The 25,190-nt window shown below is 45.9% G+C and overlaps 1 protein-coding gene and 1 non-coding gene across 2 annotated transcripts in view; one reads left to right on the top strand and one right to left on the bottom strand.

Moving 5' to 3' along the window:
- The window catches only part of SHROOM4 (shroom family member 4), a 190,414-nt gene that overhangs the window by 135,880 nt on the left and 29,344 nt on the right, over positions 1–25,190 (top strand). The window contains exons 3-5 of the mRNA XM_069463905.1: positions 11,342–11,476; positions 13,780–16,279; positions 21,699–21,760. Of these exons, the coding sequence (XP_069320006.1) occupies positions 11,342–11,476; positions 13,780–16,279; positions 21,699–21,760 (2,697 nt within the window). The remainder of the gene's footprint in view (positions 1–11,341; positions 11,477–13,779; positions 16,280–21,698; positions 21,761–25,190) is intronic.
- On the bottom strand, positions 213–317 carry LOC138379285 (U6 spliceosomal RNA). Its single transcript, XR_011232062.1, has one exon. It is a non-coding gene; the product is annotated as a U6 spliceosomal RNA (small nuclear RNA).

Here is a 25,190-nt window from a genome sequence, read left to right as displayed (position 1 = left end):
GTAGATGACACTTCACGTACATAAATCAATATGTGCATCTCTAGTTGCTTTCCTAGGATAGAATCCTAGGAGTGGTAAACTGGATCATAGGGTAAGAACATTTCTTAAAACAAATATAATTCATATACTATAAAACTCACTATTCAAATGTTTAATTCAGTGATTTTTAGTATATCCACAAGGTTGTGAAACCATTACCATTAATTCCAGAAAAACATACGGAGCACTTCACAAATTTGCATGCCATCCTTGTGCAGGGACCATGCTAATCGTTTCTGTATCATTGCAATTTTAGTATGTTGACCAAAACAAGTACAGTAGAAACATTGTAAGTCTCCTGAAACCATATGCCAAAATTCCCTCTACAAGTGTGTACCTTTTTCCATTCCCACCCAGAAATGTATAAGAGTGCCTGTTTCCCCACAACTTTGCCGACACATTAAAAATGGCATTTTATCGTTTTGTCTCTCCTTTTTTTTTTTTTTTTTTTTTTTTTTTTTTATGAGACAGAGTCTCACTCTGTTGCCTGGGCTAAAGTGCCGCGGCGTCAGCCTAACTCACAGCAACCTCAAACTCCTGGGCTCAAGCGATCCTCCTGCCTCAGTCTCCCAAGTAGCTGGGACTACAGGTGTGCACCACCACACCCAGCTATTTTTTTCCCCATTTGTAGTAGAGACGGGGTCTCGCTCTTCCTCAGGCTGGTCTGGAACTCCTGACCTCAAGAGATCCTTCGGCCTCGGCCTCCCAGAGTGCTAGGATTACAGGCATGAGCCACCATGCCTGGCTGTTTTGTCTCTTTCACCAGCTCTTCTTCCTCTCCTACCTGAACTATAGCTGTTTCATAGAGCTCTGTCATCCTCCCTCTCCTTTGCACACACTCACTATGGGCAGGCACATCCACTGCAACAGCCTCAGCTGCCTCCTTTCTGTGGATAGTGACCACTGCCCTAATCTCTTTCAAGCACTGCAGCCGAGATGTCAAGCTGCTCACTTGGCACACCTACCTACAGAATTTGCCAGCATAACAAACTCATGTCTGAAATGAAACTCATGTCTCCTGTAGCCAGCTCCTGCCCATGACTTCCCTCTCTAGATTAGAGGTACCACCCTTCTCCTAGGTACTTCACAGCCATCTCTCTCTCTCTCCTCCTTATCTAATCATTAATAGTCATCCAACCCTGTTGATTCTCTCTCATATCCTTCCTTTCTGCTCCATCCCCACTGCCATTGCTCTGGTTTTACCTTTTTTGTGTCTATTGCACTGGCATACACACTTCTCTATGCTTCCAGTATTTATGCACGTGATTTATTCTACATATGGCTATGAGAATAACCTTCCTAAAATACTGCTTGTACCATGTTGCTCTCCTACTCTGGAACCTCCAAGGGGTCTCTCTTGCCTATTGTATTATGTAAAGTAAATGCTTTAACCTGACACTTAAGGCCTACCATGCTTTTGCATCATTCTAATTTGACTTCCTCTGCACCTTATTGAAACTGTGTTTTCTTCCTTTGGCGGATCCCCACCCTTCCCACTTCTATTCATGCAAACCTGGCATGGCCTCTCTCCTACTCTTCTCCAGTTACAATTGTACTGAGTCTTCCAAAATTAGCTCAGAGGCTCTGTAAAGCCTTCCTTGATTTAGTCAGCCGTGCCCTCTCCTTCTTTTAACTTTCATTTTGTTAGCATTTCCTTTCTGATACTCATGCCATTCTGTCCTCTTTAGTGGTCTTCCAGGTTGTTTTTCTTCCACCCTCCATCACACTGTAAATTCCTTAAGCACAGAGCTTATATCTTCACTATGTTGTGTTCCCTGCTACCTCTCTAAGCCTCTTAAATGTAGATAAGAGCTCCTTAAATGCTTGGATAAAACAATGGTGAAGACTGCCCATTGTTTTTTAGAGCTATTAATGACTCAGTTTGGGGAATGAATACTGTGCTAAGAAGGTGCAGATGCCGGATGACACAAGCGTCATGGCTTATTCCTTTTTCTTCCCTCTCTATGTTCAGTCCATCAAGAAGTAGTGTCGGTTCTACCTCTTCAAAATCTCTCTAATAAAACCTCTTTTCCCTATCCCTACTGTTATTTTCCTAGAACAAACCACCATTGTCTATTACCTGGAAGAGCTTTTTAACTGGTTCCCTGGTTCTACTCTTGCCTCCCCCTCCCCAAATCTATCAACCAAGTGAGACCTTTATCAAGTTTATATCATGTCAGTCCCCTGCTTAACAACCTCTAGCAGCTTCCCATTTCACTGAGAATAAAATTCAAACTGCTTACCTTAGCTTTTGAAAACTCCATGATCTGGCTTATGTACCTCCCCAACCTCATTTCCCACTACTATCCACCTTGCTCACGGTGCTCCAGCTCTGCTGAATGTTGACCCTTCCTCATTGTCAAGTTTGCTCAAAGCAGAGCACATGGGTGCTGTTGTTCCTAATGGGATCCTAGCTGTTGTTGGCTATTGTCTTAAGGCTTCATGTCTTTAGTAGTAGAAATGACTTGAGGAGTGACCAGAAGTCGTTCTAAGGGTTTTGAGATTTGAATCTGGGGAAAACCTTTGTGGATTCCATCAGACCCCTGAAAAGTGGTATGTCCAACTGTCAGTTTGAGCTGAAGGAGAGAAGGAAGAAAGGGAACCTTGTATTATTCTCGAAACCTCCTTCCCAAGGGATGCTATAAATATTACTGATGGAAACCAGAGCTGAAGGACAAACATCCTCCACCATTTTTATCACTTTGGGTGTTGGTTTAGGAAATTGGGCATCATGGCAAAAACTTTAAGGCCATCTGTTGAGTCAGATAGTGCTGTGTGAACTTGCTGCCAAGTCTCCTTCAGCCCTCTCGTGTTTCATCCTTACCTTTTGTACACAGCGGGGAAAAGAGAAAGCTCTCTTTCCTTATTCAGATCATTTCATCATTTCAGATTCTTGTCTTGCTCCTCTTGCTTTTAGAAGCTGCAAAATATGCACTATCCACCTCTTTGCCTTGAGGATCATTGACAAAAAATAGTCTATGATAGGTATGTTTTATCACACTATACACAGAAAACCTAGAAATTGATCCCCAGCCCACTCTGAAAGAGAATTCTGAGTACTACATTTCTAAACTACTAAACCTTTTTCTACCTCCTGATATTTGCAAAGTTCTCCTGAGCCATCTGTATGGTTACTTCCTTCTAATTTTCTTTGGACAAAGAGGTGTCCTCGTGTCTTAAAGATTCCCATGTGAAAAATGGGGAAACGGAAGCAGAAGATCAAATGTAATGGCCCTAGGTAGATGAAGTTATTGCTCCTCACACAGAAAGCCAAAGAGCATCCCCTGACACACAACAGCATGTGGATGAGTCTTTTTTTTTTCCACCCAGACATTCCCTTCCTTTCTTAGTCCCTACCCTGGGTTCCTTTTTAGCCAGGGATGGGTCCTGAGGTGGAGGGTGGAGAGGGGGATCCAGCAGATTTACGTGGAGGAACTTGCGCTGGCTATTCAGAGGGGATGGGAGGTGGGGAGGCAGAACTGGGTATCAAAAGCCCCTTCTCCAGAAAGTACCCATCTCACATGACCCAGATTATAGCTTTCCCATACTGACAAGAAAGCCAGTGTCTGAAAGTTCGCTTTAAAATTACACATGCACTCACACGCGCGCGCGCGCACACACACACACACACCACTCACATTTCCCTCTTGGTTAGCTCTATAATAAGGAAGGGTTTCCTGATCACCAGGCTGCAAGGTCCCCAGCCGAGGGTGGGGTGGGGGTGGGCCAGAGCTCTGTGTCCCTCCATGGTAACCAAGCAGCCTTTCCCCTCTTCTGTCAGATAAACAAGCCATGCATTGTTCTGGCCCCAGGCCTGTCTGCAGGCTTCCCTTCCTGCTGAGCCGGCCAGAATGAGCTTGGGTTCCTTCATGTGGGGCAGGTGGAATGTGCTGTTCGAGGGCAGGCTGGAAGAGCCCCAGAAAGTAAACAGAGCTAATCAAGGACGCTCTTTTGTGCTTCTCCTTATCCAAACACTTTCAAAAGAGGAAAGGGCCCACACTACATTGTGGCGCAGACCTCAGGCTAACCACAACCCCAAGCAACAGGGGTCACATTTTCCTTATTGCCCTCCGTTGGGGCAGAGCCATGGTTCTCTTTCTGCTAGTCCTCTCCCACCAGGTATCTCTTGAGGGGCCTGATGGAAGCCAGGCTCAGAGACAGGTGGTGCCCTCAGAAGATATTGGGGTGACAGCTGACTAGGGCAGCTGAAGACTGACTCTTTCCGGAATTTGTCCACCTCGCCCAGGCCACCTCTCACAGTAGTCTTTGCAGAGCCCCATTCCCGGAGTCAGTTTCTGGCTTATCTACCACTTCTCCCTGCATGTGCCTGCCCTCCTCTGCCCCCATGCCAAGTCCTTGTCCTATGAATGCTTGGGAAAGAAGCAGTCGTCTTTACTGTCCCCTGAGCACAGGAAGTCACAATTGGTCGTGTTATCTGGAACTCAGTTCTGCTAAGTGGGAGAGCGCCCCTTTCCCCCCAATCCCATCTCCCAGCCTCTTCCCCAAATCCCAGACTGGCCAGTGAGGGCTCAAGTTCCTCTCTTATCTTCCCTTACCCAAGGGTTTCTCAAGTGTGTGCTGTCTGTGCTCGCCTGCCTACCCCCTCATCTGGTGACTACCCAACTCTCATACTCCCACCCTGCCTCCCTACTTCAGCCAGCCCCACAAACCTGCTTGCACCTCCAGCCACCCTTTCCTCAGCCTTACCCGGCCGCTGGCAAGGTCGGAGTAACCAAGAAACCGGTTGCTCTTTATTTTGTTAGGAAGTGGGGAGCAGCAAGCCTCATCGGACAAGCCATTGCATGGGCTGGGTTACCGAGTAGAAGGAGGAAGACACGGCGACCAGAAGAGTAGGGAAGGCTGGGCACCCAGGCCTAAGGAATGACATGAAAAGAAACTGTTTATCCTGATGCTTTTTTGGCCTGGGGATTACTCCCCGGTATAGTGCCACTTAAATGTGGTCATCACACTGGCCGCATCACTATCACTCTGGAGCTTATTAGAAAGTCAGAACCTGGGCCCTGCTCCAGATCTGCTGAATCAGAATCTGCATTTCAACAAGATCCCCGGGTGATTAGTGTGCCCACTAAAAGTTGACAAGGGCTGCTCTAGAGTACTATGCTTGGCTTTTGAGCCTTCTCTTAATTAGTCCTTTCTCTTTCATCTTCATTTGGATTGAAGAAATCAGTTGTCTTGCTACTAACAGTACCTTGCCCATTATTAGTTTTGGTAGAGGATAATATTAATAACAGATACAATTTATTGAGTGCCTGTCACATGCCAGGCATGTTTTACAGACGAGGTAATTAAGGCTCTGTGGCATGCCTAAGGCCAAGAACTAGTGAATGGTCAAGCTGACGCTCCAAGCCAGATCTCAATGCCTCCCAAACCCCCAAACTTCCTCCCATGCAGTACCACCATACGACTGACAAAAGTCAGCCCAGATTTCCCTATGAGGTACAGATGGAAGAAAGGGGAAAGGGCCTTCAGGCATGATTTCCCCAGAGAGGAAAGGCTTAGCGTACTTCTTGTCCTGAGGGAGCTTGCGTAAGCCCTCTCTGGGGCCAGAAATTACTGGAATTGGGGCCAGAGGCCAAGGGAAACTGGAGTGGGTATCAGGAGTATTAATGAAGGGAAAACCCTAACTCTAAATACCCAAGAAAAATTAAAATCTAATGCCTGAGCTTGGGCTTGTGGGCTACAACAAATCCATGTGGGGCTGCTCTGTTTCTGGCTATTGCATTGGTCAGTGAGGGCATCATTTGGAGCCCCAGGTGGGGCCTAGGGCTGCTACATTATAGCATGCTATAGCTGGAAGGGTCATTTGTGACGCGTGAGTTCAATGTTTTGTTTTGCAGAGAGGAAACAGAAGCCCAGAGAGGGGAGTACGTTACCATAGGTCAGAGTGAATTCATAGCAGATCCAGGGATGCTGACCCCAAGAACCACTGTTCCAGCATTGCTAATGGCACCTTTTCTGGAGTTGCAGTCTGAGATGTGAAATTGAGTTTTCTTTGGATCTTCTCAAGTGCCCATGGGAAGTACAGACCCTGCAAATATGGCCCATAATGTTTGTGAGGCGTAGTATCTCAGCAGGACCTTCACCTTAGAAAAATCTCTAAGTCACTTGCTCCCAGCTATGTAAAATCAGCTGCAGTGCTACTCCTCTGGACCTGGAGGCTGCTGGGCTTGTCTGACCTGGGATTTCCTTTTCTGGGACCCAGAGGACCTGCAGAGATGGCTGGGTGGGGTCAACTCAGTCCAGGAAGCACAGGAATTCTTTTAAGTGTATGTGTCTGGGGTATTTTTCTCTCTCACTTACGTGTATTTTTAAAAATTCTTTTTAGACACCCGCTTTATCTTTCCCAAACATCATTTCCTTACTCCTTTCCTGAGTTCTAGCAGTGGCTGGGGGCCCAGCTTCCTTATTGGCCTCTGAGCTGTAGAGGGGGTGGGCCAGGGCTCAGAGGAGGTTGGAGTAGGGAGCAGGGGGGCCGTTTATGCTGCTGGAACTGCCTTTCATCATTCCCCTTGCCACCCAGGGTGCTGGCTGGTTCCTGGAGCAGCGTCTTTACTCCTGTCCAGCTCTTGACACTGGCTTTCATTTCCCAAGGCTGTGGCCACATCTAGGCCCAAGAAAGCTGATGGCCATACCTTGCCTTCAATGCTGCTCCTTCCTGTTCTTGGAACTGGGACCTGACTGTGCCTGAGCCCCTTGGATCACATTTAGGATCTTGGGCTGATGGCCCCTTGCCCCAGAAGGTCTTGACTGGAGGGCAGGTGGGTCCCAGCTAAGGGATGACACTGGCTGGAAGGATTGTCAATGAGGATCTGAGCTAGCTGGATACACCGCTCTCTCCTAAGCCATCTCTCCACCCTGGACAACTTCCATGGTAGGTATAGCCAGTAGCCATGGCTGCTGTCCCCCTTGCCCCCTGTCCTGCTTTCTTTCTTCAATATCCCTTTCCCTTTGCTTCCTAAGAAAGGCAGTTTGAAATAATGAATGATGGGGAGTGTGTTTAATGCTAGTACCTGAGCTGGCCTTAGAAGAAAGGGTGAGTGCTGGGGTCATTGCCTCCATATCTAGTCCTAGAGCTGCACGGTTGGTAGTTGGCATTTTCTTACCTCTCTGTTTATTTCTCCTCATCCCTCTTCCCTAGGTAGAGGGGATGGTTTCAACTCTAGAGCTACTAAGACCTTCCTTTTCTGATTGCTTCTTGAGGGAATGGCTATGGAATGCCTCAGGTATACAAGCTTTTTGAGATAGATCTCTCTCTGGGGAAGAGGGGTTGTGTGGTATCATAGAAAGAGCTGGAGGATCTGAGTCTTGATCCCGACTCTGCTGTTACTAGCTGTGTGCTCTTGGCAATTCACTTAAGCTTTCTGCATCTCTGTTTCTCCATCTGTAAAGTGGGGATAATAATGGCCCTTACTGCATAAGGTTGGAGTGATGATTAAACCAGTTAATGCATGTGAAGTGCTTAGTGCCTGGCACATCTTAAGTGGTCAATAAATGGTCCCTGTTGTTTTTTAAAGGTTTATAGAACATCTATGGAAGATACAATGCTGATTGATTTCACATATAGAACTACATTTAATCCAGACCATAACTCTTGAGAAAGAGATGGTCATCTTCCCATTTTACAGATAAAGAATCTGTAAACTCAGAGAAGTGACATGCCCAAGGTCACACAACTAGGATTTGAATGCAAATGTGGACAGACTCCGAGTCTACGGCTATTCAGGAATAATAATAGGCCAAATATTAGACCCTATAGATAGGTTCCTCTCCTTTCCCAAACTAGGGTTAGAAGGCTCCAGCTCTGGCTCCAGTTCCCTGGTATTTTTCTCCTTCCACCCTTTGATTTTCTCCCAGTGTCCCAAAAGCCCCCACTTCCTCCTTCTACCTCCTTTGGGATTATTTCCTACTCCTGGAGAAAGCCTAGAGAGAGTAAGGCACCTTTGTAAGCTACGTGTCAGTGTGGGAAAGGAGTGGTATAGCAGAACCTTGAGAGTGGATGGACACATTTCAGTACCCTTGGTGCAAGTACTCTCGAGCCATGAAAAAGGACAAATCTGGGCTAATGACCATTATTATAGTATCTACTATTTAGTAACCACATGCTATGCATCAGGCTGTGTCCCAGGTGCTTTCAGAATATGATCTCTAATCCCTGCAATAACCTAGCCAGGTAAGGATTATTGTTCCCTTGCTCAGATAGAAAACCGAAGCTCAGATGGGTTAAGTGACTTGCACATACATACATCTAAAGTGGTAGAGTTAGGATTTGAACCTGGATGTGTCTCACTCATTTTCGTCTCATTGCCTCCTCTCTTGGCATAGTTGGCAGGATGAGATAACATACTTGTAATGATGATGAGCAATATAAAATATATCATTAGGGAAAAAATTGGGAGGGCTACATTACTCAGAACAAGCTCCCTGCAGGAGACGATACTTAAGCAGTACCTTGAAGAGCAGGTAGGATTTAGGTTAACAAAAGGAGCGGAGAACACTCTAGGCAGAGGGAACAGTCAGAATGATAACGACGATTGGTTGAGGGCTTGCCAGACCCAGTTCTAAGCACTTGACATATGTTGTCTCATTTGACCTTTCAACAACCCCGTTAAGTAGGTACTATTATCCCCATTTTACTGCCATGAAAACTAGGGCTCTGAGAAGTGAAGTCACCTGTATAAAGCAGCAGAGCTAATAAGTGGTAGAGCTGACAGTCAAACCAAGGTGATCCAACTCTGGCGCCTGTGCTGGATTCTACTGGGAAATCCACAGCAGAGGTGCAGAGTTGAAAAGGGACAGAGCTGGTTACAGGGTGGGGATGGAGCAGAGACATGAGAAATTGAACTGAGTGGGTAAAGATAACATGTAGAAGGCTTTGGAAGTCTGATCCAGTTTACATTTGATGCAGTACAGGGTAAGAAATAGAGAGTCAAGATTTCTGAGTGGGAGAGTTGCCCCAGTTCAGTCGATGTTTAACGTGGTGTGATTTGAAAGCAGTGACTGGAGGTGGAACAAGGGGCAACTGGCTGGCAGACTGATGCAATATTTTGGACATAATTTGTCAAGGGCCTGGACTAGAACAGAGCGGTGTGGGTTCTGGGAGAGGTGTGATTCTGTGTAATGGTCACAGTGAGAACGGAGAGAGAATGAACTAGGGCCAGAAAAACATCATAAAAGAAGACTCAGTAGAACTTGGTGTGGGACTGGGCAGTTGGGGAGAAGGTAGTACCCAGGCTGACTACCCACATTGTAAAGCCTGGACTCAGAAGAATTTAAAGAATCCTGAATGTGGAAGAAGGGCTGGGCATAGGAGAGGTGCCCTGTTCTCCACTATATCCTCAGTGCCGAAAAGCACAGTACATAGTAGATGCACGTGGTACATAGTACCTAGTACTCCATAGTTCTACTACTAGTAGATGCTTGATAAATAGTTGTAGACCAGGTAACTTCTGGTAACAGCAGCGGGAGAGCTTTCCCAGCAGCATGGCTTCATGTGTGAGACTCTGGAGTGAACATAGCTCCCAAGGCCTCCTTGTGCCTCAGCCTCCCCTTTGGGCACTCTGAAACCCATAGTAGAACAATGTGATTACAAAGCTGGGAGCCTCACCTGGCTTTCCTCCTCATCAATCTTAGTCACTGCTGCTGACCCGTGGCTCTGGTTGCTGACCTTTGACAATCAGCTTCCCCCGCCCTTCCTCCTACACCTCCTTGTCTGTGTCTGACCAGTTACCACTCAATCTGCGTTTTCCCCACAAAGCCACTCTCCTCGGGACTACCCTTTTGTAAGCCTTAGCCCTCTAGAGCCTTGCGCTGCTGGGCTCTCCTGTGTCCCCATTGGGGTGAGGAGCATTTCCAGCCTGGATGGAATCCTCCAGCTTGAGTCTGTCCACTACTGTTCCAGAGAGGTAGAGCGCTGACTTATCCCACAATATAGCAAGCTTGTGGAAGGCAGGGGCCCTCAGCCTACCTGACCCTGTACAATCAGTGCCTAGCATGGAGCCCGGCACAGTAAATGTGAATAAATTAATGAAAATCATCTATCATCTATTTATCTCCCTGTCATCTATTTATTTATCATGTTTCCCTTACTCTGTCATTCATCTCTCTCTCTATCATCCATTTCTCCCTACTGTGTATTTCTCTATGATCTTTCTCAGAGTTTTCTCTTTCTGGCATTTGTTTTTCCCTCTTATCTCTGTCATCCGCCTGGCCCTTCTGCTTTCTCTCTCTCCCTGTTCTCTGTCTTTTCTTGCTCTCCCTCTCTCTTTTTCCCTCCATCCCACTCCTTCCCTCAGTCTCTCTCCCATCAATCATCTCTCCATCTCCCAGCATTACCCATGCCCCACTTGTGCTCTTCCCCATACCATTCTTCTCCACTTGCAAGAGTGGCATCATTCATGTGAAGTATGCCAGGGGACAAGGACGGGTCCTGTATAAGCCAGTCAGTGCAAGAGTTGTGGCTGGAGCCTGCAGCACCAGACAGACCCTGTTGCTGCATTCAGGACCATGGCCTCAGATGTGTTTCCCTTTATTCACCCCTGACCTGTGTAGCAACCAGTCTCCCCTGCTAGTCTAGCACTAAGCCATTCAGCACTTTGTTCTGTCTTCCCTTACAGGAGTTGGGGCTCCCTGCGACCACTTTGCTGATAAACTCAGGTGTCTGGCCTCTGTGCCCATCTTATCCTTCACTCTCTTAATGCCTTTACCATGCTCTGTCTCTCTCATTCATCTGTAAGCTCTCAAGAGCAAAGACTGTGTTGGGTTCATCACAGTATCCCCAGAGCTATACATAGAGGAAACATAGGAAATATATAACAAATGTTTATTGAATTAGTGAGTAAACATTGGAGAATTGAAAGCCCCAGTATTGACTTGTGCAAACTTCTCAATCACTTGCCTATTCCTTTCTCAGAGAAAAATTGGCTAGATAGGCCAGATTGATTTTTTTTCCTCAGAGAGAAGTGAGGGTAAGCTCACTGCTCATTGGGCAGCACCACTCATTTATTCCACAAATATTTATTGAACATCAAGTATGTGTCCAGCACTGTTGTACATGCTTGACACTTTGAGAGCAAAATAGCCCTGCAGAGCTGGTATTCCATATCTTAGTATGAAGGAGATTCAAGTATTGAGAGCTGATGATGGCCATTAAGATTCCCACACCAGCTCCTTGCAAGATGTTCTACTTCACCAAAGGGAAAGAGGGGGTGGGGGCGGAAGCCGCCTGGGAAGTGATTTCAGCTCTGGTTCCCTAAGCCAACTTCCTGTCCCTTTCTTGCTGCAGGAGGAACGCCCCTGTCGGTAGGCCGCACTCATGGCATGTGGCCAAGCTGCTGGAGGGATGCCCTGAAGCGGCCACCACCATGCATTTCCCTTCTGAAGCCTTCAGCTTGTCCTGGCATTCCGGCTGCAACACAAGGTAAGTCTAGAGCCCTCCCCTCAAGATGGGCTGGAGGGTGGACAACCTGGCCTCTGCTCTAGTCCCTGGGATGTTAAAGAGCAGAAAATGAAGTGAGAATCCAAAGTACCTGGGCTTTAGTCCTAGTTTCTTTCTAACTCTCTGTTTCTTTGGGCTAGTCCCTTTCCTTCTGGACAATGTTTCCTTACAATACCTCATTTGGCTTGCAAGACACCACACTGTCCTTTTCATCCTATTTTACTAGCTTCTCTTTCTCAGTCTCTTCCTGATTCCTCGCATCCACCTATCTCTTAATGTAGGAGGACCCCAGGGCTCAGTTCTGGCCCTCTGTTCTATCTACACAACTCACTGGTGACCTCATCTATTGTTCATCACCTCTGCCACAGAGCCAAAGCTTTAAAAATGGAGACCTCCTTGAATAACAGGTCTATCCGCAAGGGGGATGGCTCAATTCAGGGACCTTGCTTGGTGTTGCCTGTTGTGGTTGAAACAGCTGCCCAAGAGGCAGACGATGTTTTCTACAAGAGCCAGAAAAGATGTTGCCCTTGGCTGCCTTTTCCCTTCCACAAAAAGATCTTTCCTCCACGAAGGGATTTCTGTTGAGGAGATTGAGGGAAGCTAAGGGTTGAGTTTACCCTGACTTAGAGACTTTATTTGGCATTGGAAGCCAGGGGATCAAGGCAGAAGCAATGTTGTTCTGGAAGAATACGCAGTACACATTCTGAGCTTGGCTCCTGTTTGAGTAGGGGTGTGTGTGTGGTTTCTGTTTTGTTTGGTATTTTTTTCAGAAGGAAGGGTGGTGGGGTGGGTAGCAGGTTCCCTTGCCAATGAGGAATTAATGGATTCCTAGCCCAGAGGACAAGCAAGCAGAATGGCTAAGGGCAAGGCAGGGAGCAAGAATGAGAGGAAGCTGACCTGGGGGGGTCTCATTGGCTGCTGCCACAGCTCAGCTGTGGCCTTTCTGAGAGCAGCCTGCAACCTCTGGGGTTCTAGTCAGAGGGAGTTACTGGCATGACTTGGCTCAGTTTGGCTTTGCGTGTGGGAAATGGTACTTAAAATTCAAGATAGCATCTGATCCTCGCCCTTTCTTTGGTCTCCCTGGTTTGGCTTTGCCGTGGGATGGGGTGAGGGAGGTGTGTGTGGGCAGGGTCCACTATAGTATCAATACTAGTAGCAGAGAGGATGCTGATACCAGTAACAACCAAACAAAATAGCAGCAGTAGCATGTAGTGAACTCTTGCTCGGTGCCTGGGCTGTGATAGGAGCTTCCCGTTTATTACCAGTTTCGTCTACACAGCAACCCTCTAATACAGATATTACTAGAATTCCCATTTAAAAGATGTATGGCAGAAGAGCTAAGACACTAGACTCACAGAAGCCTGGGTCCCAATTTCAGCTCTGCTTTTTCAGCAGCTTAGTGAGCTTGCCAGTGTACTTTATCTCTCTAGGCTTCCGTTTCCTCAGTTGTAAGGTAGGGCTAATAATCTGTCCCCTTCAGCTTGAAATAAAACCTTGTAAAGTGCCCAGCATGTTGTAGGTTCTCAGTAAATAGCCAGGATTGCTATCAGCAAGAAAAGAATAGGGGAAAACCTAAATTCCAGCCTCGACTGTGCCAATAGTTAGAGCTGGGTGATCTTTAGTAAAGTACTGCCTCAAAATGACTTCCCTTTGCAGGGCTTGCTTTGAACCAGTGGTTCTCAGAAGTGCGGTCCCTGGACCAGCAGTACCAGCAGCACCTGGGAAGCTGTTAGAAGTACAAATTCTCAGGATCCACCCAGATCTAAAACTCTAGATAAGGCCCAGTTACCTGTGTTTTAACAAGCCCTTCATGTGATTATGACACACGCTCAAGTTGAAAATCACTGATTTACAAAATGGTCTGGTTAAAATTGAATCACCCCTTTAGGGCCCCTCTGTAATGCTGATATTCTGTGATCATCTCTGCTGACAGAGGGCCACATACTGACTCCCTGGGGACAGGGACAGCCTAGAAGCAATTTCAGATTTTCTGATGGCAGGGAAATAGAAAATAACCCCTATGAAGTTCTCTAACTTTTAGTCTTCATGGTGTTTCCCCATCCTTCTTCCATATGTCATCTTATTTCCCATTTTACCATGCCCCTGTGGCGCCCCAGTGTCCGTCTCCTTGCCTGATTCCCTTTCTTCTTATTTTGCCTAATCTCCCCTCATTTCTAGCACGGGCGCCTCTGGACTGTCCTGCCTTCTCCCGTGGCAGGGCTGGCCAAGCTGAGAAAGAGATCTGGTGACTTAGCTAACTAACCTGTGTGCCTTGTGTCTTGCAGTGACGTGTGTGTGCAGTGGTGTCCGCTCTCCCGGCACTGCAGCACCGAGAAAAGCAGTTCCATTGGCAGCATGGAGAGCCTGGAGCAACCAGGCCAAGCCACCTATGAGGGACACCTCTTGCCCATTGACCAGAATATGTACCCCAACCAGCGTGACTCAGCCTACAGTTCCTTCTCAGCCAGCTCAAATGCCTCTGACTGTGCCCTTTCCCTTAGGCCAGAGGATCCAGCCTCTGCAGACTGCATCGTGCAAGGCCCAGGGCCAGCTAAGGCCCCCAATGGCAGGCCTAATGTGGCTGAGACCTCAGGAGGTAGCCGGCGCACCAACGGCAGCCACCTGATCCCCAGCTCCCAGATGTCATCCCGCCCGCAGGAGGGCCAACACGCAGGGCCTGCCAAGGTGGTCAGGGGCCCACCACAACCTCCAGTGAGGCGGGACAGCCTTCAGGCCTCCAGAGCCCAACTCCTTAATGGAGAACAGCGCAGGGCATCCGAGCCTATGGACACCCTGCAACAGAAGGAGAAACCAAGTGTAGAGACAGTGCTATCTCCAAGGAATCCTAATAGGTTCTGCTGCCTCAGTGGACAAGACCAAGTGACAAGTAAGGGCCATCAGAACTGTGAACTCAGCCAGCCTCCTGAATGCAGCCAGCAGGGCTCTGAGCATCTACTGATGCAGGCCTCAACCAAAGCTATTGGATCCCCAAAAACCTGTGACAAAGCTTTTAGCTTGGATTCCAGCCCGCTCAATGAGGCTTCAGCAGAGCTACCTAAGGCTTGTTTTGGCAGCCCTCCACACCTCACAGGACTCACAGGACTCACAGGGCATCGCCATAGTGCCCCTGAACAGCTGCTGGCATCCCACCTGCAGCATGTACACCTTGATACCAGGGGCAACAAGGGGATAGAGCTCCCGGCTGGGCAGGATGGGCACAAGTGGACTCTGTCCCCTTTGCACAGCAGCCACAAAGGGAAGAAAAGTCCATGTCCCCCTACAGAAGGAACCCAGGACCATCCCAGCAAAGAAAGAAAGACCATACCAGTGGATGATAGGCCTTTGGGTTCAGGACACCAGAGCCAAAGCAGTTCCCCACATGGAGAGGCTGATGGACACCCTCCAGAAAGAAGTTTACTGGACCCAAACAGAGCAAGCAAAGCAGGCATTGAATTGGCCAGCCAACAGCCCTCTGCCTCTGGCTCCCTTGTCCAACAAGCTAAGGACTGTTCTTCAACCACTAAGATAGCCAGTGGCACAGAGTCAACTGAAGAAGGGGACAATGAGCCCAAGGACTGTGGCCGGATGGGTGGTAAGCGAAGCGGAGGGACCCGGGGCCGCTCAATCCAAAACCGGCGGAAGAGTGAGCGTTTTGCCACTAATTTGCGTAATGAAATTCAGAGGAGGAAAGCCCAGCTCCAGAAAAGCAAGGGTCCGTTGTCACAGCTGTGTGACACTAAGGAGCAGGTGGAAGAGACCCAGGATCCCCTAGAAAGCCCTCCACTCCCTGCCTCTAATTCATCTCTTCTATCTTCATATAAAAAACCCCCTAGTCCCAGAGACAAGCTTGTCAACAAAAGCGTGATACTCAGGGCTAGGTCGTCAGAGTGCCTCAGCCAAACCCCTGAAAGCCATGAATCTAGGACAGGCTTGGAGGGACAAATAAGCTCTGGCCAGAGGCCTAGCCAGTCCTCTTTGGGCCTAAACACCTGGTGGAAAGCTTCTGACCCATCCTCCTCAGACTCTGAGAAGGCAAGTGCTCCCCGTGGAGTCCGTGGAGGTCATTGGAGATGGTCTCCAGAGCATAACCCACAGTCACATGTGGCGCTAGCCATGGAAGGCCCTTCCAGCCCAGGTGACAACAAGGAATCGAAGGTTTCTACTGCCCAACCTGGGGAGGAAGCCATCCTCTTGCCCTTCGCAGACAGAAGAAAGTTCTTTGAAGAGAGTAGCAAATCCTTATCTATGTCCCATTTGCCAGGTTTAACCACTCACAATAACAAGACTTTTACTCAGAGACCAAAACCTATAGACCAAAACTTCCAGCCAATGAGTTCAAGCTATAGGGAATTGAGGCGCCATCCCATGGACCAATCATATCATTCCACAGACCAACCATATCATGCCACAGACCAATCATATCATTCCATGTCACCCCATCAGTCGGAAGCTCCCACTTACCCTGAATGCTTTGTGAGCAAAGGTCTAGAAAATTCCATGTGCTGTAAGCCACTGCACTGTGGTGATTTTGATTACCACAGGACCTGCTCTTACTCCTGCAATGTACAGGGAACTGTAGTCCATGACCCTTGCATTTATTGTTCTGGGGAAATCTGCCCTGCCTTGCTAAAGAGAAATATGATGCCAAACTGCTACAACTGCCGGTGCCACCACCACCAATGCATCCGGTGTTCAGCTTGCTGTCATAATCCTCAGCACGGTAACCTCGAGGACAGCAGCTTGGCACCTGGCAACACTTGGAAACCCAGGAAGCCAACAGTGCAGGTGAGGACTTGGTTCTTGAGTGGGTGAGCTTCATTATTCTCTTTGTGAAGAGAAAACTATAATTGCTTTATTTGAAAATATAACAATTATAATTCCTTAAAACTGAATAGCCTAGCTCTACCAGATAATAGCTTAGTAATCTTGAGAAAGACTCTCAGCCACCAAAATTGCAATTACCTCATCTTTAGAGTCAGATAAAGGTAACTTTTGCTTTGTAAAATGGACAGAACTGGAATTTATACCCTGACTGTAAAATCGATATCTGTGCCTCAACCACCAGAATTTGGAATTACATGATTTTTAAAGGGAAAAAAATAATTTTTACCTCATAAAGTAGCTAATATTAAAGAAAGTCTTATTACCTCATCTCTAAAGTGGAGGAAAATCATGGCTGCCTCATGGATCAGTTGTAAGGATCAGATGAGACTGTGTATATAAAGTGCCAGGCCCAGTGCATGATATAAAATAGCACTTATTGCCTTCCATTTCCTGCTTCAAAACTATGTGGAGCTGCAAAATCTGCAAATGTCCCCAGGCTTTGCCTTCAGAGATCTAACTTCTGTGGTTTTTCAAAGCACAAATCTTTTCCCCCTTCTCTAGCCTGTCTGTTGGAGACTCAGGTCTAAACTGGCTGCTGCTACGCCCTGGTTATGACCTGCCACCCTAAGGCAAGCCACCACCATGCCCCAGGGTACTTCTGGGAGGATCGATCCCCTGTGGCCTTACCTGCTCACTGCCAGTTTCCTTCCCCATGGCATTCCTAGTGCCACCTTTTGGCTGGTGCATTCAAACCAGAAGTTGATTCCTGTGTTGAACTGTTGCATAGGTGGATACTTTTGAAATGACTTAGTGGATGAATCTACTTAATATATATTCTTGGAACAAAGGAACTTTAGGAGTGAAAGAAGCCTTACACAAAAGAGTACATACTCTACAATTCCTTTTATATGAAGTTCTAAAACAGCTATTCTATGGGGAAAAAATTCAGAATAACGCTTGCCAATGGGAGGTGGCACAGAGATTGACTGGAAAAGGGCATGAGGGAACTTTGTGGGGTGATGACAATGTTTTATATCTTGATAAAGGTTTGAGTTACACATGTGTATTCATCAGAACTCAACAAATGTACAGCAAGCCTCCCAGATAGCCAATGGACTTAATATTTTTGGATTTCACGGGAAGTAAATTTTGCCTACAAATATTTTAAACAAATATCAAACTTTAATTTGTATGCTGAAGTGTTTTTGAAGTATACCATGGTACACAATTTATATTTTCAGCATACAAATCTTGCACATATTTTATTATATTTGTCCCTAAGATTTCATGTTTTTCATTCTATTATAGATAGTACAGTTTTCTTAATGTCAAGGTAAAAGTCCTTGTTACTACTATATAGAAATACAATTGAATTTTGTGTATTGGCCTTGTGTTGTGCAATCTTGCCAAACTCATTAGTTTTAGTAGCTTTTCGGTAGATTATAAAAGATTTTCTACATAGGCAATCATGTCATCTGTAGATAGAAAGAATTTTATATCTTTTTTCCACTGTGTATGCCCTTTTCTGGGAGAGAGGGGAGTCTTATTGCATTGTCTAATTTCCAATGTAATGTTTAGAAGAAGTGGTGACAATGGATATTGTTGCTTTGTTCTTAAACTTTCACTGTTAAGTTTGATGTTAGCTGTAGGGTTTTTTGTAGATGCCCTTTAACTGAAGAAATTCTGTTTTATTCTTATTTTACTGAGACTTTCCATTCAGGAGTGGCTGTTGGAATTTTTTCAAATGCTTTTTCTCTGTTGAGAGGATCTTAAAGTTTTTCTCTTTTAGTCTACTGAGATGGTGAATTACACTGATCAATTTTTGAGATAAATACCAGCCTAGCATTGCCAGGATAAATCCCACATGGTCATGATATATTATCCTTTTTATATTTTACTAGATTTTATTCAATAATATTTTGTTAAGGATTTTGCAACAGTGTTCATCAGGGATTTTAGCCTGTAGGATTTTGGTATCATCTTTGTCTGGTTTTCATATCAAGGCAATGCTAGCCTTGAAGAATAAATTGGGAAGTATTCCCTTCTCCTCTTTTTTCAGGAAGAGTTTGTATAGAATTGGCATTATTTCTTCCATAAATGTTTGGTAGAAGTCATCATTGCAGCCATCTGGGCCTGGAGTTTTCTTTGTAGGAAGGTTTTTAGCTACAAATTCAATTTCTTTAATAGATATAGGGTCATTTAGGTTATCTATTTTTTCTTGAGTAAGCTTTAGTAGTTTATGTCTCTTAAGGAATTTGTCCATTTCGTTTAAGTTTTCAAATTTATGGGGACACAGTTGTTTGAAACTTATCTTGAAATGCATCTAGAATTTAAGATGGATTGGTGGGCGGATAGAGGGGTAAATAGAGATATGATAATGTAAATATAGCAAAATATTAATTATAGAATCTAGGTGGTATGTATATGTTCACTAGGAACTTCTTTCAACTCTTCAGTATGTTTGAAAATACTCATAATGTTGAACAATGAAGAGAGGAAAGAGAAAATAATGATTTAAGGGCACTGAAGCTGGAACCAGACTGTGTGGGTTTGAATTCCTTCCCCAGAACTTATAGCATCTGAACTTTCCCATTTAAAAAATGGGGGCAATAACAACACCTCCTTTGTAAGTTGGTTGTGAAGATTAAAAGATGCAACATGTCTAAGGCACAAAGACTGCCAGATAATAATCTTATAAGTGAGTTATTATCTCTTAAAATAAAGGGAGATTTTGGCTTAGTTTGAGAAACTTTTGCTGAAAGAAGGACCCACAAGTAGACAACAGATAAAGGGGCCTGAGGTTTAGGGGGTGGTGAGATGATGGCTGCAGAGACGTCATCCCTGTAAGGGAAGGAGGTACAAATTGCAGGTTGCAGCAATTGGTAGCAGCAATGCAGGTGAACCTGTGCCTATACCATGCTTCTCCCTTTATACACTGAGGGAGAGACACATTGGCTTCCTAATGCCTGTTAGACTAGCTAAGCAGGTCTGCTTAGACACTAGGCTTTCAGACACTTGAATGGCTGTCTAGGAGCCACTACATGCCTATTTCTACCCTTGCCACCTGAACCTTCCTTCCAGCACCACCCCCTTCCATAAGACATGGGGAAAACTTGCAGCATGGGTTAAGATGCTCCAGCTCCGCTGACTAACGCTCTTTGTGGTGGTGGCTGTGTGAAGCAGGGCTGAGATCCTGCTCCTTACACCCCTGGATCAGGTTGGCAAGCTCATTGGCTCCTGTTCGGCACTGTTAGGAGAACTGAAATCAGCATGCATTCACATCCCTCATACTTCATGCCAGTTGGTTTTGCATATATTGTCAGATTATTTCACTTAACTGTTATATAAGTTCTAATGGGATCCCCCGTTTTACAGCTGAGGAAGCTGAGGCTCAGAGAGGTCACACATCTAGCAAGTGGCAGAGCCAAGATTTGAACAACATGACAGTAACTAGCATTTGAGTGTCTACGGGGCACCAGGTACTGTTCTAGGTGCTTTACACGTATCAACTTATTGAGTCCTCATGCAGTCAAGAAATAGGCTCCCTTATCATGATGACACTATTATATAGTTGGGGAAACTGAGATAAAGAGAAGTTGAGTAGCTTCCCAGAGGCCACACAGCTAGTGAAGGGCAGGTGTGGGATTTGAATCCATGCTGTCTAGCTTCAGAGGCCAAGCTCCCAGTTGTGCTACACTGTCTCCCCACAAGCTGATCGCACAGTCCAGGCCCTCTCCAGAGTGGCAGAATGCCAATGCCTTCTAGCAGTATCACTTCCACTGGGGCAGCAAGTTTCCACCACAACATCCATCTGCAACAAGCTGTGGGGATGATTGCCTGTTTGGTTCAAACGGTGCAGGCAATTTACAGGAACATAAGCAGCTCAGGATAAAAAGTAAAGTGATACTGGGGACCTGAGAAGGCAGCTGGGAGTTGTTTGGTTTGGCCACTGCTATTTACTGAGCACATCCACAGGGCTAGACAGGGCATGGACAGGAAATCCTGGCTCCCACTGTGGCTGAACACGTAATGGTGTCTTTGCAGGGAAGAGCATCTCACAAGGGCATTGAGGCAGAGTCCGAAGTACCAGTGATTAGAGCTGCTCTGATGTGTCAGATACAGGCAGGAACTGCTCTGGTCCTGTAAAAGCTAGAGCCAGGAAATAAACCTCAACTTTTCCATGGCTACTAACATCCAGAGCCTCCTACGTGCCAAGCATTGTGCTGAGTGTTCTCTCTCCACATCTCCTTTTATCCTCGTGACTGGTAACCCAGAAGAAATAGATAACAATCCTTATTTAGAGATAGGAAACTGAGGTTCAGGGAGGTGACATGACTTCTGTCAAATAACATAGCTAATGAGTGTCTTAGCCAGTGTGACTGACACCAAAAACCTGTGTTTATTCCATTTCACCAGGTATCTTACCCCCAAACGGGAGGCCTACTATGGCAAAGGTAATACAACTTTGAATGAGACTAGTAATAATAGCATTGGAGAAAGAGGGAATTTGGAAGATCAGTGAGGTTTAGGAAAAACTGTGCATTCCCATTGGGCTAAGCTCTGAGTCTCTAGGAAGAAGGTGCTGTATACAAAATCAGGGAGAATCTGAAAGGCTAATGTACTTTCACTTTGGAGCTAGAATAGGAAAGCAGGGACATTTTTACAAATGGCACAAACGGCTTGGCCTGGAAGCAAAAGAGGGGCTTGGTCATGGCCCTTAAGGAAAAACGCCCAGGACAGAGAGCCTACTCCCATAATGTGGGGACTGTGGCACCCAGCTCTCATGTCCCCTAGAGATGAGTCCACCTCAGCCCGTGCCAGCAGAGTGGGCAGAGAAGGAAGAGCCACTGCAGCACGGGGGCATGCCTGCTCTCCCTTTGTCTCTCCCGGGAAGAGGGTTGCTCCAGCAAGAGCTTCGTCCCTCAAGGCCCCCTCAAGAGCCAGTCCTTCCAAGAAATTGCTTTCTCTGTTGGAAGAGGCAGGAGGAATGAGCAGGTTCACCCAGCAGAACAAACAAAAAGACCTCCGTCCCTCATCCCTCGATGCAGGCAAGAGCCAGAACAAACAGCAAACGTGCTAAACTGGTTTTTAACATGGTTTGGGAGGGGAGTGGAGAAAGAGGGAAACTCGGCACTTCTAGACCACAGTGTCCAGGTCCCTGAGTGCTCTCCTAGTCTCCTGAGTGCCCGCAGCAGCTTAGAAGGCCTCCTGACAGAAAGGCAGCCCTCCAGGTACACATTTCTCGAGCCTGCGTAAGAGAGTAGAAGGAACCAGCTGGGGGGCCTGGCTGGGGACAGACTCCCAACCTCCTCACATCTTTGAGGCCATCTAGATGCCTGGCTGCTCAGAGCTCCCTAACTTATTGGATTTTGCTTTGCAGGAATTTCCTGGGGACAAATGGAAACCAATAACAGGAAACAGGAAGACCAGCCAGTCAGGAAGGTAAGTGACCACTGAGGGAGTTGGGATAAGTTGCTGCCTCTGGGGCCTCTGTAGAAATTGCTAAGGTCTTTGGTTTGCTTAGCTTCCTTTGAGGAAACTGGTCTGGTATCCACATGAAGGGCTTGATGCCATAGATGTAAATGCAGCCTGCCCCGCAGACAGCTGGATACAGACCAACGTGACTTCTAGGGCATTTTGGAATATGCAGTAGTTGGGTAGTATTGTGGGACATTGTGGCCATCAGCTCAGAGGCCTGAGGCAGCCCTGGCCAGGCACAAAGACACGGGGGACCAGACTGTGCTGAAATGGAAATCAGAAGGCACAAACTATGCCTGCCTTCCCAGTGGCCATGGGGCAATTGGAGTGGGCAGAGAAGAGGTAGGACTGTCCAGCTACTGCTGTGCCTTTGCCCCAGAGTTGTTGGAGGTACCTATTTCTTGGGTTCTACCACTTTCTTTTAATAGGACTTGTTGAGAATTTAAGGTCTGCTCGAGAACTTAAGGTCTGCTCATTAATAGCTTACACCATGTCCTTGGAGAAATTAGACACCAGAGATATCTCCCTCCCTCTGTCTCTCTCTCTCTCTTTCTCTCTCTCCCCCCCCCTTATTTGTAAAATCAGGTAAGATCATACTGACCATGGGTTAAAATTTCTGGAGGAAGTCAGGGGCATTTTTACAAACGGCACATGTGGCTCCGGCTAAAGGGAAAAGAGCTGCTTGGGCATAGCCCTTAAGGAAAAAATGCCCAGGGTGGAGAGCCTACTCCCATAATGTGGGGACCGTGGCCCCCGCACTCTTGTTCCCCAGAGATAGGCCCACCTGCCCTAGGTGACTATAAGGGACAGACAGTTGCCTTCTCCTAACTTGTTCTCTATCAGCCTAGCTATACCCTCCTTTTGTGAAATTCCTTGATACACTCTTTTAGCCAGTTCTTTTCGGCCCGATATAATTTAAGAAGCCCCTAGATTATATTGATTCTTAACTCAAACTCCAGGAATAAAAGAGGGGACAGGGAAGAAGGCTCCGGGTTGTATCTCTGTTCTCCAAGGTGGGGGCACCAAGGGAGAGGACCAGAATCTGGGTCTCCTGACCCCTGAAGAGTCCAGAGTTCTTTGTGGGTGTCCACAGTAACCTCTGTGACTTGGTGGTGTAGTCAGAGATAATTTTGGCTTTCCTTTGTCTCCAAAGTCTGGAGAACCTATCAGTTTTCTTGTTGGCAGTAGGAAAAAGGAGGAACCCAATATTTGTTGATGATCTACTAAGTATCAGTCACTAGGCTGGACCTTTTTACACCCATAATCTCATTTATTCTCTACAACCCAGTTCATTTTGCTACCCAGTTTATAGATGAGATCCAGAGAGTGTATGTTACTTAGCTGAGGTCACACAGCTAGTAAGTGATGGAGCCAGGATTCAGACCCAGGTTTGTGTGGCCCCACAGCTCCTGCTTTTTCCATTATACCTGCTTTAATAAGGATCACTAAGGAAACCCTTCAGACAGATACATCAGCATCATGTCTCAAGGGTCTAAGTCCTGGGTGGGGATTCTATGGAATTCTAGAGCTGGTCTTAATCCCCCTAGCTCTGGACTCACTTTTACCATGTCCTAGGAGAAATCAGAGACACTGGAGATATCTCTCTCCATCTCTCTGTCCCTCTCTCTTTCTCCTCTTATCTATAAAACCAGGTAAGAGTCCTAACCTCAAATGGTTGTTGTGAGGACCAAATGAGTTAATATATGTAAAGCATTTATAATAAAACCTGACACAGTAAACTCTCAGTAAATGTTAGCTGTAATGAGGAGGAAGAGGAACAGCAGCAGCAGTAGATGTGGAGACAGAAGGTGAATAGTGAAGAACTGGGCCAGGCTAGACAGGCCTTGGGAACTAGATAGGATCACAAACATGGAGGCAACTAAAGTTTACCCATCAGGTAAGTAACCTGATAAATATGGTGCTTTAGGCAACTTGGCGACATTTGCAGCCTAGATGGGCTGAAGGAAGACCGATTAAGGGCAGTGATCCAGGCATGAAAGAGTGTGATCCTGGACTGGGGGGAGGTGGAGGTGCAATAGAAATGGAGCAGAAGGAATAGATAAATATGTATGATTTTTGGGGGGGGGGGTTGTTTATTGTGAAAAAATATCACAGGAAATTAAAAATAAAAATAGCCTTATTCCTACTACCTTAACTCACAGATTGTTTTCATTTCCTTGCCAGCTTTATCTATAGGTATAGAGATCATTTTTGGCATGATTATAATGATTATGTAGATGTGATTTTCTGTGTCCTGCTTCTTTTTCCTCTCTAAGCCCTACTTGGTAAACAGTTTTCCATGTTGCTATGCAGACTTCCTCAATAGTCATAATTTTTAATGACTGTATAGTATTTCACCAGCTTAGTGTGCTCTAATTTCCTTAATCATTCCCAAATTGTTGGATAATTAGATTGTTGCCAGTTTCTTGTTATTATAAAGTAATGCTGCAGAAACATTTTGAGTAGCTATAGCTTTTTTGTTTTTCATTTTGAATTAGCTCATTAAAAACAATTACCTGCAGTCAGGAGTACTAGTTCAAAGAATGTGAGCGTTCTTATGGTTCTTCATAGAGTTTACCAGACTGTTTTCCCCAAAAGGTGTTTTACACTGCCATTAGCAATGTATGAGGATACCAGTTTCCCAAAATTTTGTTGCCATTGAAATTTTTTTCTAATGCCATAGGTATAAATGGGACCTATTAAAGTTTTAATTTGCTTACTTTGATCATTCTACTTTGAACATTTGTTATGTGTTTGTTTAATACCTGTATTGCTTCTCATGTGAATTGTTGGTTCAGATTATTTGCTCACAAATATGTGACACTTTTTGAGGGCAAAGTAGGGAAAACTTGGTGACTACAACTTGGGGGAAGAAGATAAATCAAAAATAACTCTGAGCCCCAGTGACTTAAAAATATTATTGACATAGATGAGGCAGTTTAGGAGGGGAACTGGTTTGGTGGAGATGATGATAAGTTTGAATTGAGATATGTTGTATTTGAAGTTAGTGAAGGATACAAGTGGATTCTTTGGAGGAGACTTGTCAAACACTCAGCCAGAGGGCAGGATGAGGAAGAAGAACCAGAAAAAGAAACTGAAGGGTTAAGCAGCTGAAATGGTAAAAGGAGAAATCTACCAGTGAGCCATCATGGAACATAAGAAGATGACCGTTAATGGCCTTGACAGCTTGAAATCACAAGTGACCTTCAAGAAAGCAAAGTCAGTAAAGTGGTGGGTGCAGAAAGTGTATGGATGATGGTCTGCAAGGAGGATTCATAGAGAAGAAATACAGTTTTACACATCATGAATTCGCCTGTTTTAAATGTACAATTCAGTGGTTTTTAGTAAATCTACAATGATGTGCAATCATCATCACAACCTAGTTTTATTTTTA

This window comes from Eulemur rufifrons, chromosome 30 (genome assembly GCF_041146395.1).
Source record: "Eulemur rufifrons isolate Redbay chromosome 30, OSU_ERuf_1, whole genome shotgun sequence".
NCBI classification, from domain to species: domain Eukaryota; kingdom Metazoa; phylum Chordata; class Mammalia; order Primates; family Lemuridae; genus Eulemur; species Eulemur rufifrons.
This window is presented reverse-complemented; position numbering and strand designations above follow the sequence as displayed.